The sequence below is a fragment of the Balaenoptera musculus genome, chromosome 11, assembly GCF_009873245.2.
Source record: "Balaenoptera musculus isolate JJ_BM4_2016_0621 chromosome 11, mBalMus1.pri.v3, whole genome shotgun sequence".
NCBI classification, from domain to species: domain Eukaryota; kingdom Metazoa; phylum Chordata; class Mammalia; order Artiodactyla; family Balaenopteridae; genus Balaenoptera; species Balaenoptera musculus.
This window is the reverse complement of record NC_045795.1, coordinates 48293741-48309141: the sequence shown is the minus strand read 5'-3', so window position 1 is coordinate 48309141 and position 15401 is coordinate 48293741. Positions and strand designations below refer to the sequence as shown.

The 15401-nt window shown below is 40.4% G+C and overlaps 1 protein-coding gene across 5 annotated transcripts in view; it reads right to left on the bottom strand.

Annotated features, from left to right (window-relative positions):
* Positions 1 to 1141: 1141 nt before the first annotated feature.
* CMC1 (C-X9-C motif containing 1) overlaps positions 1142 to 15401 on the bottom strand; it is a 72629-nt gene continuing 58369 nt past the window's right edge. For 4 of the 5 annotated variants that reach the window (XM_036870402.1, XM_036870403.1, XM_036870404.1 and 1 more), the window contains 2 exons: positions 4978 to 5068; positions 1215 to 1478 (listed from right to left, as the gene is read on the bottom strand). In XM_036870402.1, coding sequence (XP_036726297.1) covers positions 1358 to 1478; positions 4978 to 5068 — 212 coding nt within the window. In that variant the 3' untranslated portion in view covers positions 1215 to 1357. Of the gene's footprint in view, positions 1479 to 4977; positions 5069 to 9102; positions 9172 to 15401 lie in introns of all 5 variants that reach the window. The other variant, XM_036870406.1, reaches the window with a different exon arrangement.

Here is a 15401-nt window from a genome sequence, read left to right as displayed (position 1 = left end):
CTTCACTTAAGTCATTAAAAATAAACTAATTCCTGTGCTCTAGGAAATGCACCAATATCGAAAGGCCCCCAGAGGAGCGTGGGCTTGTTTACCCCCATGCCGTGTGGTCTCTGTGGCTGTATCTGCTTTGCTTGTCTGCTCCTGTTGCCTCCCTCCTTTTGATCTGTATGCCTGGAAAATGTGGTCTCTCTGGGTTTCAAATAAGAGTCAAGTAGTTCCTTTGAGTGGTCTACTCAAGAGCAAAGTGTGGAACCTGAACATCGCATGGTTCTTTAGGGTCCTATTTACTTTTAACTTGATCTCAGATCTATTTCATGGGATTGGGGCCTAAGTTAAATCTTGTCCTAGTAGGCAGGAATTTCTATTTGTGATTTTAATAAAAACTATGTAAATACATATAAATTTTACTTACCTGGAAACTAGTTGCAATGGCTATGGTGAAGAGTTAACAGCTCATAGGAAAAAAAGAGCAACTTTTAATATAAAAGCTCAACCTGGGATCAAATTATTACGTCGGGACAGAAATTTTTTACACTAGTTCCTGAAACCACTACTATGTTACAAAATGGTCATTCATCCTTTTAAAGAAGACTTTTAAAAAGATTAAAATATTTTCAGTAGCAGAATTAACAGGTCAAGGAATGCCACTACATTTTAGGAAATTTTCTATTAAAGATGTAAGTAAAACTAATTCATGTATAAGCACTTATCTCCTCATCTATGTTTCCAAATAAGCCTTTACTTCTACTAATAACCATTAAAGCGCACTTACCACGTCCAAGACTCTGTCCTACATACTCTACTTACCTACTCAGTTAATCCTCAGTGGTGGAGCCAGGCTCATGACCATCCTGCTATACTGCCAAGTTATTAACTCCTTTGAAGGCTGTCCATTCCTGCTTTCCTTTAGTTACTTCTGGCCCCATTGATTAGTCTATAGATTGATGAGTAAGATTCATGTGGAAACCTAAAAATCGGATCACTGTTAGAGAACTATAGCTGTTCTCTATATGAAAAACCCCATTACGACCCAGGCAAACCATGTCCCATTTCCCTACTTACTCCTATGCCATTCAATAAACTCAACTTTGAAGTTTAAAAACAAATCTTTATTTCAGATAAAATTATTTCCATAATTAAGGATAAACCCATTATGCCCAGGTAAACCATGTTCCAATTCCCCACTTACTCCTATCCCATTCAATAAACTCAACTTTGAAGTTTAAAAAAAATCTTTATTTCAGATAAAATTATTTCCATAATTAAGGATAAAGCAAACACTTCTTTGAGTCCATCATTTCAGGTGACTGTGATTTCCATGAACATTGGCATTACTGAGTATCATTTGAATATTTGCCTACATGCTTGTGGGAAGCTTCTGCAGCCTTTTCTTGGTAGGAATTCCAGTTTTTCTGAATTCTTCCCTTTCCTTCAGGTATTCCATTTTGCATTCTTCATAAAAGGTTGGATCATTATAGCTAGAAAGAAAATGAAAATCTTTTAAAGTGAATCACTTTGCAAGCACATAAGCTCACTTTAACAATAAATTCAGACATCCGGTTCATCAGGCACAATCTTTAGAAGCAGGTTTTTAGTAATGGTCATAAATTCATTGTAAACATTAGGCTACCAAATTAAAGAAAAAAAAAGACCTAATGGTTCTTTTTTGAATAGCAATGTCCCAGGATAGGACAATGGGAAGTCAGAGCACCCATCCTCAGGGACCCATGAGAGCAGACAAGACTGCATCACAATTATGTACACAAAGTACTACGGCAGTTGTGGCCTGAAACATGGGGCAGAGTGGAGAAAGGGGAGCTGTCGGGGGAGACGTTTGAGTTGCATTTTGAAGGACCAACAGAAACCCACGTAGAAGGCACATGTGGAAAATCCCATAGATATGGACAAACTGTGATGCATGAAGAAGTACAAGTAGATTAGTACCACCATAGCAGATCATGTGCAGGAGAAAGGGCCTGAGATGCTGGAATGCGGAGGGCCAAATCATGGCGATCCATTCATGCCCCACTGGGAAGTCAAATCTACCCTGAACGGGCACTATTCACAAAGCAACTGTAAGATCAGTTCTGTGCCTTAGATCGGGGGCCCCAACCCCTGGGCCACGGACCGGTACCGGTCCGTGGCTTGTTAGGAACTGGGCTGCACAGCAGGAGGTGAGTGACGGTCAAGGAGCAAAGCTTCATCTGCTGCTCCCCACTGCTCGCATTACCGCCTGAACCATCCCCTCCCCGCCCCCACCGTGGAAAAACTGTCTTCCACGAAACTGGTCCCTCGTGCCAAAAAGGTTGGGGACCACTGCCTTAGATGAATCTGACAGCATGTGGCAGATAGGCTAAAGGTGGGCAGCAAGAGGGTCCAATAAATAAGCTATTACAATAATCCAGACAAGAAATGAGGAGGACCTAAGCCAAAGGAAGCACAGTTCTGATGAAAAGGATGAAGTGGATCTGGGGGAGATTGAGATGAAATCAACAGTTAGGAGACCAGGAAGATTCTAGACCCGAGACAACTAGAATTCACAAAGACACGAGGCAGGAGTCAAAGGAGCTCAGTTCGGTTTTAGACCGGCAAAGGGAAGTGGAGAAATGCCATGACCCATAGGAAGCAGCTGAATTCCACGGGTGCAAACTGAGCTTTCTCAGATTTAAAACGGAGAAGAGAACCTGGGGAACCAGCTTTAAGGAAGACGTTAAGGAAGAAAAGGTGGAGAAGAAATAGGTAGAGATGCTGAGGAGACAGGAAAGAGCGTGAAGAGGGAAGCCAGATGGAAGGGACTTCCAGAGCTTTCCAGAGAGGGGTCAAGTATCAGAGAAAAGATGGAAAAGACACTCACTGGAACCTCCGGGAAAAGCAGTTCCAGGGGAGTGAGGGCAGAAGCCAGACTGCAGTTTATTGAAGGATGAGTGAGAAGAGACAGGGAGAAATAATAGAACACAAAACTGTTTCAGGGTGTCACCAGGCGGAGATGAGAGAGGGTAGTGGTTCCACCCATGGAATGTCGACAGTAAGTAAAGCAGAGCCCCCACTTAAGCAAAGACAAAAAAAGCAGTATTTCTTAGAGTATGTTGAGACTTGAGGTCAAGTAGAATTCTTCCTAATAGCTCTCATTTCTTTCCCACAAATGTCAGTCACTCCTCTTGGTTCGCTCCCCTCTCTTCTAAGCAGGCACAGCCTCCCCCTGCCCCCCAGGATGGACTGGGACCTGTTATCTTCTCCTCCATCTCTAGGGGGCGAGAGATGGCAGGATATGCCAATGATTAATATCCAGATAACAAAAGCTAACAAATAACACAAACTTTTAAAAAGAGCTAACAATTACTGAGTACATAGTATCTCCTATGTGCCAGTGCTGGGGTGACGTGTTTCCACGTGAGGAATAATCACCCCACCTGACAGTGAGGACCCTGCATGGGTTGCAGGGGGAGCTACGCCCCAGGGGACCCAGGAGACACCAGCCCGCTGCCTTCTCCACAGTCCCTGCTCCTGGCTCCAGTGCTGTCCTGTCCCAACTAAGAATAATGAGTCCCTATGATATGATGACTGAAACCGAGGTGTCAAAATCCTTTAATTAATGTACAAAAGGGAATTTAACAAATTCAGTCACACAAATGTGAAAGAGGTTCATCTATTCATTCAACATCTCTTGGGAGCTCTAGGGACCAGAACTCTTACTTCTCCACAGTTAAACACTTAGTGCAGGTCTGGGCTCATAAAAAAGAGCAGCTATTAGAATTGTTTATTGACTTGAGAAAAGACATGCAGACTTGGAGTATGTTTCCTCATCTATAAATGTGGAGATTCAGTATTCTAAAAGAGTCTATAAATTCATGTGTACATTATTTGTTATCAAAAAAGAAAACAATTTAAGATTCAGATAATCACCACTTTTTATATAATTGCCTAAGAAGTATCAAACCATCCTGACATAGATGCTTCACAGGCTAGGGGAGCAGAGGACAGAAGGAAGTAAGCGTTCACCAAAACTAAGATCTCACGGACAACTACCAACTCCCTACTCACTAAAGCACTGTATCCACAACACTGCCTGTCAATAATGTAGGTGATAAAACGTGGGGAGATGAGCAGAAAGCAGATGCATTCAAAGACCTCTGCATATTTTTACCTTAAGATTCAAGGAACTACAAGAGAATATCAGTGAACATGATATTTAAGAATTATTTTTCAAAGTAATTTAACTTCAAAAATCTAAATTTAGGGCTTCCCTGGTGGTGCAGTGGTTGAGAGTCCGCCTGCCAATGCAGGGGACACGGGTTCAAGCCCTGGTCTGGGAGGATCCCACATGCCGCGGAGCAACTGGGCCCGTGAGCCACAACTACTGAGCCTGCGCGTCTGGAGCCTGTGCTCCGCAACAAGAGAGGCCGTGATAGTGAGAGGCCCGGGCACCGCGATAAAGAGTGGCCCCCGCTCGCCGCAACTAGAGAAAGCCCTCGCACAGAAACGAAGACCCAACACAGCCAAAAATAAATAAATAAATTAATTAACTTTAAAAAAAAATCTAAATTTACCTTTGTAGCCTTCATTTGATTTATTGCAACTCTCCTAGAAGTTAAATTACATTAGTCCAAAATATCCCAAGGCTGGCAAAAGTACCTTTTCATTAGAAGAGATAAACACAAACCCATCTATAATATATTCTATTTTCTGTTCATAAAAAGGAATTTATTAAATCACATGAAAAATCATGCATTTTAATCAGATAAAATGCTGACAAACACACAAAACTTGAAAAGACCCTTCATAAATATGTTGTATCGTTTTTCTTAGAAGAATCTTTAACAAATTAAAATTTTAGACTCAGCCAACTATATGACAAATTTGTTGGGGAGAAGTAAAGAATATATTACATGTAATGAGTTAAATAACATACTCTTATCTACTACACATACTACACACACACATATACACAGGAGCACAAACGCTGAGGTAACTACTTACTAAGCAGTTAGACATTCTTTCAATGCAGAATTTTCTTTGCGGCATTTTACTACCATAAGGATTCCAGAGTCCTTGCAACATTTAGTGAAATCTGAAATTAAAAATTTGGAAGAAAAAAAATGACTTGTAATTACATCACTATAATTGTTAACAGCTCTAAAATATTCACTCATTTAACATCTATTACCTAGACTGTGCTTGGCACACAGGACATGCTCCACAAAAGACGTGTACATGAATAAAAGGCAGAATAGAAGTCCTTTACTCTGTAGATTTGAAAGGGGGGTGAGGAGACCTATGAGGTGAAGAGTGAGGTGGCTTCACAGAGGCACGCAGAACGTAGAGATTAAGTAGGATTTCTAATTCAGACATACTTCACTGTACTGCATTTTACTACTGTGCAGACACTGCGTTTTTTTACAAATTGAAGGTTTGTGGCAACACTCCTTCGAGCAAGTCTATTGGCACCATTTTTCCAACAGCATTTGCTCACTTCACGTCTCTGTGTCATATTTTGATAATTCTTGAAATATTTCAAACTTTTTCAGTATTAATATAATTGTTATGGTGACCTGTGATCAGTGATCTTTGATGTTACTATTGTAACTGCCAACACAGAGAAGATAGCAAGAGAACTGGAATTGGAAGTGGAGCCTGAAGATGGGACTGAATTGCTGCATCTCCTGATAAAACTTGAACAGAGGGGAAGTCGCTTCTTATGGACGAGCAAAGACAGTGGTCTTGAGCTGGAATCTACTCCTGGTGAAGATGCTATAAAACTTGTTGAAATGACAACACAGGACTTAGAATATTATATAAACTTAGTTGATAAGGCAGCGGCAGGGTTTGAGTGGACTAACTCCAGTTTTGAAAGCAGTTCTACTGTGGGCAAAATGCTATCACACAGCACTGCAGGCTACAGAGAAATCATTCATGAAAGGAAGAGTCCTTCGATGCGACAAACTTCATTGTTGTCTTATTTTAAGAAATTCACCCCAACCTTCAGCAACCCCACCCTGATCAGTCAGCAGCCACCAACATCAAAGCCAGATCCTCCATCAGCAAAAAGATTACGACTCGCTGAAGGCTCAAATGATGGTTATCATTTTTTAGCAATAAAGTATTGTTTAGTTAAGGCATGTACATTCTTTTTTTGGACATAAGGCTATTGCACACTTTAATATAGTGTGAGCATAACTTTTAAATGCACCAGGAGACCAAAGAATTTGTGTGACTCACTCTATTGTGATATTTACTGTATTGTAGTGGTCTGCAACCAAACCTGCAGCATCTCCAAGGTCTCCCTATAGAGAAAAAGAGTATATTCTATGGATGAACAACAAGGTTCTACTGTATAACACAGAGAACTATATTCAAAATCCTGTGATAAACCATAATGGAAAAGAATATTAAAAAAAGCATGTATATATATGTATAACTGAATCACTTTGCTGTACAGCAGAAATTAACACATTGTAAATCAACTATACTTCAATTAAAAAAAAAAGAGTATATTCTAGAAGAAATGAATAGGAAGAGTAAAAGGGGAGTTGTGTCCAGACACACGCCTCTGGGGGCCAGTTTCTGTGTGTCTTCTGATGGCATCAAGTTACCCTCTTTCTTTCAGACAACCTGCCATGGTCCTTCACTTCTGATAATAGGGCTCCCATTCCATTCCTGAGTCAACTCTGAAATGCTCCAGAAAATCCAAACGGCTTTCTATCACATTTCCATTCTGGTAGTTTCCCTTTTAAATTGTACTGGCCCCTTGGCATCCTGCCTTCTCAGGACCACCAACCCAGAAAACCCAGGTGCCAGAGGCCAGCCACAGCGGGGCCCCCTGCTTCTCTACTGGGTCTGCTTTGGGTCAGACCAGATCCCTCCTCAGCCCTTCCTTAGGACAGTGTGCGGGGTTCCCCTGCTTTGGCAGCGACCCTCCTGAACTCTTCTGGTCCTTCTCCTACCCACTGGGGGCTCTAGTCCCAGCTCCGGCCGCCTCCAGTCTGTAACCAACCATGTCCATGTCAGACCTTAAAATATGACATCATCCTCACAGAGAAGCTGGAGAATAGCTTTTATAACTCTTTTAGTACAAAGTTATCAGGATTCTCCTCTTTTCTTGAGCTCGGTATTACCCTTTCAGCTACTAAGAAATAAAATTTATAATCATCTTAAAGCAGGCAGGTAATTTCAGGAGCCTCCATGAAGATACAAAATGTGTAACAAAAGTGGTTTTAAACCACAAGCAAACTGAAAATGATTGAGATTTGTAAATGCACAAGAAACTCCTTCAAGGGGCTGTGCCAGACCAAGAGGCCTATGGCACAGACGTCCAAGTCCACCGCACAGTCTGCAGGATGAGGGGCGATGGGAGCGAGGACAGCTGATGTGGGAGAGGACCTCACTTCAAACGGTGTGCGTGTCTGGTCACACACAGCGGGGCAGGGATGCTCCAGCTCAGAGCATGGGCTCCTTCAGCTTGCTGTTGACCAGTCTCAGAACTGCCACTGTTCACTGAGTCCTAAACCGAATCAGGCATCTTTTTCACTCAACTACAAATGTTCTTGTCGTCTCTTCACTGATGAGCTGGGCACGTGGGCCAAATCAGAGCAAGGGGACTTCCTGTGTCCTTTGATGAGGATCCCCTATGACTCAAAAAGGCAAAGCAGACTTACAATCAGCTCGTTCTCATCAGAGGTCCTGATGGGGGGCCACAAGGTTATTGAAAAGTCCACTAACTTCCACTCTGGAAAGCCATTAGCATCCCTACATGTTAACTGCTCTTCACACAGCCTGATGTTAAGACCTGCCTTTCTAGAGGCAAGGGTTATGATCCTAAATAAGAATTAAGACAGAAGCAACCCTCAAAAGGAATGTGAACATAGTTAATCCAGAAGTGACTAAATGTTAGACGGTGGTGACAAACCGTGGACTGACTCTTCGCAGCCTCACCATCACTCAGAGACCTGGATCAACCAGCGCACTCAAATATCATCTACAGAAAGGTCATGAGCATCATGAACTTTACCTCATGACCATATGTTAGTTGACCAAACCCCAGTCCCTTGCAGGAAAACATGAATACAAGGGCTATTACCAAAAGTACACTTTCTGAATTTAACACACCCAATACTTTTACACTTGACAAATTCACAACAGAAGGCTTAGGCATTGAATTATGTTAAGATTTGTTTTCCCTAATATGACTAAAAATGTCCTCAAGTAGGGAATTGACTCCAGATAGCATTTATGTGTTCTGATTACAATAAAGGCACAGTCTCTGTATTTTCACACTTGTCCAGATCTCTTCAGGAGTAACTGTGACTGGCCTGAAGCCTCAAGCTGTTTGTAAGGTTTCTGTCACTTGTTTAGCAACAAGATTTTAATGAGGATCCTTCTTTCAAACCACATTAGCAAACATTCATATAACAGTGATGTTGCCAGATTCCTAGGATGGTATTCTAAAACAAGCCCAATTTAAATCGCTTCTGTCTCTCAATATTAAGTGTTAAAGAGCTTGTATACCTGTATATAAATAAATTATTCACCATTAAAGACTATGAAAATGAACTTTCATTCACTTACGTATATCTTAAGGTAATGCAAATAAATATCAATAAACAGTGAGAGAGATGATTAAAAGTTATTCCAAACTTTAAAGAAATGTGCTTAAAGATAGCATTCAAGACTTCTTTCTTCAAAATATCAAGAACATGAAATTCTATCCTTCTTCTGTAAACACTCATTTCTCTGAAAGAAACCACTTAATAAATAAACTATTGGGTAAAAATATTCTGTGGGCATGATAAAATTTGGATCAAGTGAAGCTAGGGAAAACGGAAAGAGATAAAGTCTTCTATTAGTCTAGGATAATGGGCAAAATAATCATACTGTAATTAAGTACAAGAAGTCTATATAATTTCCAGTTTATATAAGAAAGAACTTGGGGAACCTCCATATAAAAGCAGTAAGAGAAAGAAATGGTTTGGAATTCACTGCTTTTCACACATTTAATTTATGGAACTTTTGAATGTATTTTAATATTTAAATAACCGCCAATAATAAGGTTTCCTGATTAAGCCAAGGATGAAGGGCAAGGCTGTGCGTGGGAGCAGAAACACTTACCTTCCACACTTTTCATTTAGTCAGTTTCAAGCAACGTATTATTTTGCAAATGCAGTCATACAGGTAGAACTAAAGCATTCAATGAGAAATGACAATTTAAAAACATACAAGATTAAAAGAAGTAATTCCAATGTTTCATATATCTGACCAGAACCACTCCTTTATGATTCCACTAACATATTTTCTAAAAAATCCCGAGCTTATGAATTTTTACACAACCATCTTTAGACATAGCACTTACTTCTAACTTTCTAGTACTTTTATTTCCTCAATCAGTAAAGTACTTATAGAGTACCTATTTTGTTTCCAGCATTACAAAAAGCAGAGCTCTATTTGGGTACCAACGTAATTTAGAATGTTAACATATAAGCTCTGTGTAATATTTCCATGACTACACCACCATCTTGATGGTTTCACTTTTAAATCTGGAACATCAATTTAATCTAAAGGAAAGACATTTAGGAGGTCTTGCTTATTAAAGAAATGTAGTAGGCAGATTTTTAAATCACCCTAAATTCAAAACATATCATCAACTCTACAACTGGAAATCTTAAGCATAAAACGGCTTCCTTATAATGAGCTAGATAATAAAAACAGAGATGTACTTGATACAATGTATAAATGATCTGTTGACCAGTTACTGAATCAGAAGAGGTTTTTAAATGATACAATTTGGGGAGAGTCTAGGTAGGTGTCAACTTTTCTTAAGATTTCACTTCAGACAAAGGTGTCTGTGAGTTTTAGATTTATAATAGAAATTGAAATCTAAAGCTAATTTTCCCAGGAGAAGCTATCTTCTAAGTGAAGGCCTGTGTGCAGAGCCTCCTCAAGCTGTGGAGGCAGAGGGCCCTGGGTGCTGAGCTCACCAGCGTCTCATGCAGGGGTGAAGACCTGAACCAAGGCATGTGTCCTCTCCCTCCTAATGGCTGTTCAGCGAGGGCAGCCATGGCCACAGGCCACAAAGCACATTATCTATATAATCAACAGTATTTCATGAAGTTCATGGGAAATAGTTTGTAAACAGCTCTGACTTTATGAATACATTTGTTTATAAAATTCAGTAATGAAACTATATATTCTCTTCATAACCTTTGAGTCCATGATACCAGTAGTATGGCTTTTGGAAAGAATTCAATCCAATCCAACCTACAAAAAAGCCAAACATTATACATAATTCTAGACTGGGTGGGAAGCTACTTAGGACAAGTTCAATTTAGTTGCAAAAAGTGTATTAGTGAGTATCTGCCAGCAAACATTGTAACAACAACAAAATTCCATAGACAATTTTTCAAGAGATCCATAAAACTAACCCTTCAATGGAAAACATAACACGCAGAAGCCACCTCATCTTTTATGAGACACATTCACTGAAACACTGGTTTCTTCACTGCACTCACGCCTTCAAAATGTTTCCGTTTCCAAAGGTAAATCGAAAATACTGCAGATGGGAAATCACCAAATCATGTCATCACCTTAATGTTTAAGAAGAGATCCAACTGCAAATATTTCATTTATTTTTTTTCTTCGTTTTTTATTTTTTATTTTATATTGGAATATAGTTGATTTACAATGTTGTGTTAGTTTCAGGTGTACAGCAAAGTAAATCAGTTATACATATACATGTATTCATTCTTTTTCAGATTCTTTTCCCATACAGGTTATTACAGAGTACTGAGTAGAGTTCCCTGTGCTACACAGTAGCTATACAGGTCCTTGTCGGTTACCTAAATATAGTAGTGTATATATGTTAATCTCAAATCATTTATTTTTTTCTTAAATTATCAGAGTAGAATGAAAAAGAAAAAAGTCATTTACATTCCGGCCTCATAATAGTAACAACAACAATAATAGCTAACATTGTACTTATTACATCCCAGGCACTATCCAATGAGTTAATTCAGGCTTTCACAGTTATTAACTGATTCAATAAATTAAAATTTTAAATTTTTTCAAATATTCTTTCAGTACTTATCCCATAGGCTCATAAAATATCAGTCATTCATTCATTCAACAAACATTTTCCAAGTACTTACTACACACCCAGCACTATGCTAGGTTGTGTGGTTTCCATGCTGAACAAGACAGAGGGAACCAACAGTCCCTGAGGAGGACAGACAATTAAAAAGTGCTATTGGACGAGTGTGGTACCCACTCAGACAGGGGAAGGCAGGGAGGGTGCTGTGGAAGCACAGAATTGGGACTCCAAACCCATCCAAGAGGGGCTTACCATCCTTGTAAGCTATGATCTACACTGAGCCAATTGGTGGACAGGAGGTGGAGGAGGACAGGCATGTACCACTGTGACCAGCAGGCAGTGCTCAGTGTTTAGGCTCTGTCCTAAGGGGAATGGAAATCCTTAGAAGGGTTTTACACAGTGGAATGGCACCATCAGATTTTCTTCTGCAGAGAACTTAGAAGAGCTGGCAGGGAGGCAGGAGTGGGAATAACAGGGAAACTGGTTAAGATGTGAGTACAATAATCCGAGCAAGAGATGGCAAGGGGGTAAAAGGCAGAGGAGTAGAAGCATCAGTTCAGGGGGTAACAGACAAGGAGTCAAGGATAATGCCTACACCAGGGGTCCGCAACCCCCGGGCCATGCCTGGGCCTCACAGCAGGAGGTGAGCAGCGGGCGGGCGAGCGAAGCTTCATCTGCTGCTCCCCATCGCTCGCATTACCGCCTGAACCATCACATCCCCCACCAGCCCGTGGAAAAATTGTCTTCCACGAAACCGGTCCCTGGTGCCAAAAACGTTGGGGACCGCTGGCCTACACTTCTCACTGGGAGCAGACGGCGCAGTCTGATGACTCAAAAACACCAGAAAAGAAACACATATGACACTGTTCTGTTTTGGCTGCAGCCCGTGGAGGGAGACGGGGAACAGATGAGGCCGAGTTTCAGACACATCTAGCTGGGGGACCTTTGAAATATCCAAGTAGACTCTCCAGAAAGCACTCAGCTCTACGGGGCTGAGGCAAGTTGGAAGACACTGTTTTGACAGTAGTAACTTATTAAAAATAATGAAAAGTAAAGAGGCCCTGGGTAACCACTGGGCTGCCAATATTTAAGGGTCCAGCAGAGAAAGAGAGGAGACTGGAAGACAAAAGGACCTTGGGGCATCACAGAAGGCAAGGGAACCAAGACACTGACCCTCTGTATAGAGATCAGGGTCCACTGGACCCAATTTTAATTTCTGAGTTTCTTTCATGAGTAGCTCTAACCAATATTTTAAAGATATTTCATGATTTTCATTTTTTCTTAGAGGCCTTCCAAAAAACCACAGAAAACAGACATATTTTACAATACAATAAAACTCATTTCTATCTTGCAATTATCATATAGGTTCATTGCATCTTTGTATAAGGCTAAGACACAATATAGACTCTTAATGATCTTAATGAAACATTTTACTATATTATCCTAGAACTTATTTCATCATGACTCAGCAATTATTCCCAACTATGCTAAAAAAGGCTAAAATAATATGAAAACAAAATGATGGAATCACCTAGAAAAATGATGCCACAGTGAAATAAACCATTATTTTATCAGTTTTCTTATTGTACTGCTTGATGTATTACATCATCATTCATGAATACATAAAAGTAGTCTTTTGGTTTTTGCTTTCCTTGAACACAGTTGAGATTTGAGATTTTTTTTCACTTTCTGATTATGTTAGATAGAATAGCCCCCAAAAATGCCCAAATCCTAATCCCTGGAACCTGTGAATATGTTAGGTTACATGGCAAAGGGGAATTAAGGTTACTAAGCAGCTGACCTTCAAATAAGGAGATTATCCTGGATTATCCGGGTGGGGCCCAAGTAATCACAAGGGTCCTGGAAAGTTGAAGAGGGAGGCACAGATGAAGAGAAAGAGACGTGATGATGGAGGTAGGGTCAGAGGGAGGTTATCCTGCTGGCTGTTAACGATGGAAAAAGAGGAACGCCAGTCAAAAAACTGGGTGCCTTGTAACAGACTGAATGTTGGTGTCCCCACAAAATCCATGTGCTGAAACCCCACTGCGCCCCCACTACCCTGTCACATGATGATATTAGGAGGTGGGGCCTTTGGGAGGTAGTTAGGATGAGATACGGTCAGGAGGGTGGTGTCCTCATAAATGGGGTTAATGTCCTGGTAAGAGTCAAGGGAGAGCTGGCTTGCTCTCTGCTCTCCACCATGTGAGGACACAAAGGTCTGCAGCCCGGAAGAGGAACCCAACTGTGCTGGCACCCTAATCTAGGACTTCCAGCCTCTAAAGCTGTGAGAAATGAAGTTTTGTTGTTCATGAGTCATCCATTTATGTTATTTTTGTTAGAGCAGCTCAAGCTAAGACAGGCCTCTAGAAACTGAAAAAGGTAAAGAAATGGAGGTTCCCATAGGGCCTCCAGAAGGGAATGCAGCTCTGCCAACATCTTTTCTTTAATATTTTATTTATTTATTTATTTATTTAATTTTATTTTACTTTTTTTTTTTTTTTTGGCTGCATTGGGTCTTAGCTGTGGTGTGCGGGCTCTTCATCATGGCGCTCGGGCTTCTCTCTAGTTGTGGCATGTGGGTTTTCTCTTCTCTAGTTGTGGTACGCAGGCTCCAGGCCGCGTGAGCTCTGCAGTTTGCAGCACATGGGCTCTCTAGTTGAGGCGCATGAGCTCAGTAGTTGTGTGGCGCGGGCTTAGTTGCACCACGGCATGTGGGATCTTAGTTCCCTGACTAGGGATCGAACCTGCGTCCCCTGCATTGGAAGGCGGATTCTTCACCACTGGACAACCAGGTAAGTCCCTCTGCCAACATCTTGATGTTAACCCAGGAAGACCTGTGTCACACTTCTGAACTACAGACTGTAATGTAACAAATCTGTGCTGTTTTAGGTTACTAAATGTTTATAATTTGTTACAGCAGTGATAGTAAACTAATACACTGCCTGTAGTAGAAGAATGAAAACTGACAAAAAGATGATTCCCACGTATTAGATGAATCAGAAGATGAATGTGAAGAACCGAAAGCAGCACTCCAGACTCTGATGACGGTGGTGAAACGGATCTATAAACACAACCACAGACTAGTATCTTCAGATGACAGTACCCCAGGTGAACTTTCTCAAAATCAGGACCTGATGAGTAAATAACATACTTTGAAGGACAAAAAGGAAATACGGCATACTCACCCCATCAGTCATTTGACAAGAGGGACGTCTCATGCACGTGGCGTCCTGTAAGAAGAACATGTACATCCCACGTGCTAGGGACACACGGCAGTGTACTCCCCCATCTTTTATGCTGAAGTGTATGTGACCCAAATGCCTAAGGCTGGCTTATAAACAAAGATGACTAGAAGGAAATAGTATTTATGGGACGTATAAGTCAAAAAACTAAAAATTTTTGAAATTATGGAGCAAAAAACATGACTATCCTCTCATCAAAAAAAATCAGTAGCCATCAAAGTTTTCAAAAACGTCGTATTTTATGGATGCAAGCATAAGAACCAGGATTGCTGGTGCAGGGGGACTGACTGGAGGTGTGTTGGAATCTGGAGCAATACTGACAAGATAGGTGTGTTCCAGGTCCACAATGAATAGTTAGTTTCATTCAAACACATTGTATAGAAAACTTCGAGTTTTATGAATATGAATTTCAAGTATAAAACTTTCATAACAGGGAAACACAGAATAAAAATTGGGACTTGCTATGTTTAATTATTATTAAAATTTCTAAGGTCACTCTCCCTTTGTTCTTCTGCAAATTTTTTTGAATATGATTTTTAAATATAAAAATAAATAAATAAAAGGTATCCACAAATGACTATCTTTTCTGGGACAGTTTGGGTTAAAGAAGGCATGGTCATTATTGTTGAATGCTAAGATGAGGAGTGAAAATCACCTATTGGTTTTTATGTTAACATTTTATGAAATTCTGCTGTCCAGAAATATCTTTGATTCACATAAGGTCAAAGAGAGGATTAGAACAAATAAAAATCATTGCTCCTTATCACTGATGCATTAAACATAGCTTTTATTTCCAACTTTTACTTCCAGGACAGTTATTTCTTTAATCAGGTGTTCATTAAATACAAAATAGGGTCCCTAACTTCAATGTGTTTATAATATAGTGATAGATGCACAAAGCAATTCAATAATACCAAACAGTTGTGTCTTCACTGGGTAAACTTGGGTTTGTAACCCTCTAAACCCTGCACACGTGGCTACCAAGCAAGGTTTGAAATGTGCCTACTCCTAATTTTGGCGTTCTGTTGGTGTAAAAGACATACTGGATTGTGGGAGCTTAGGATGGAAAAAGTAACATAAAC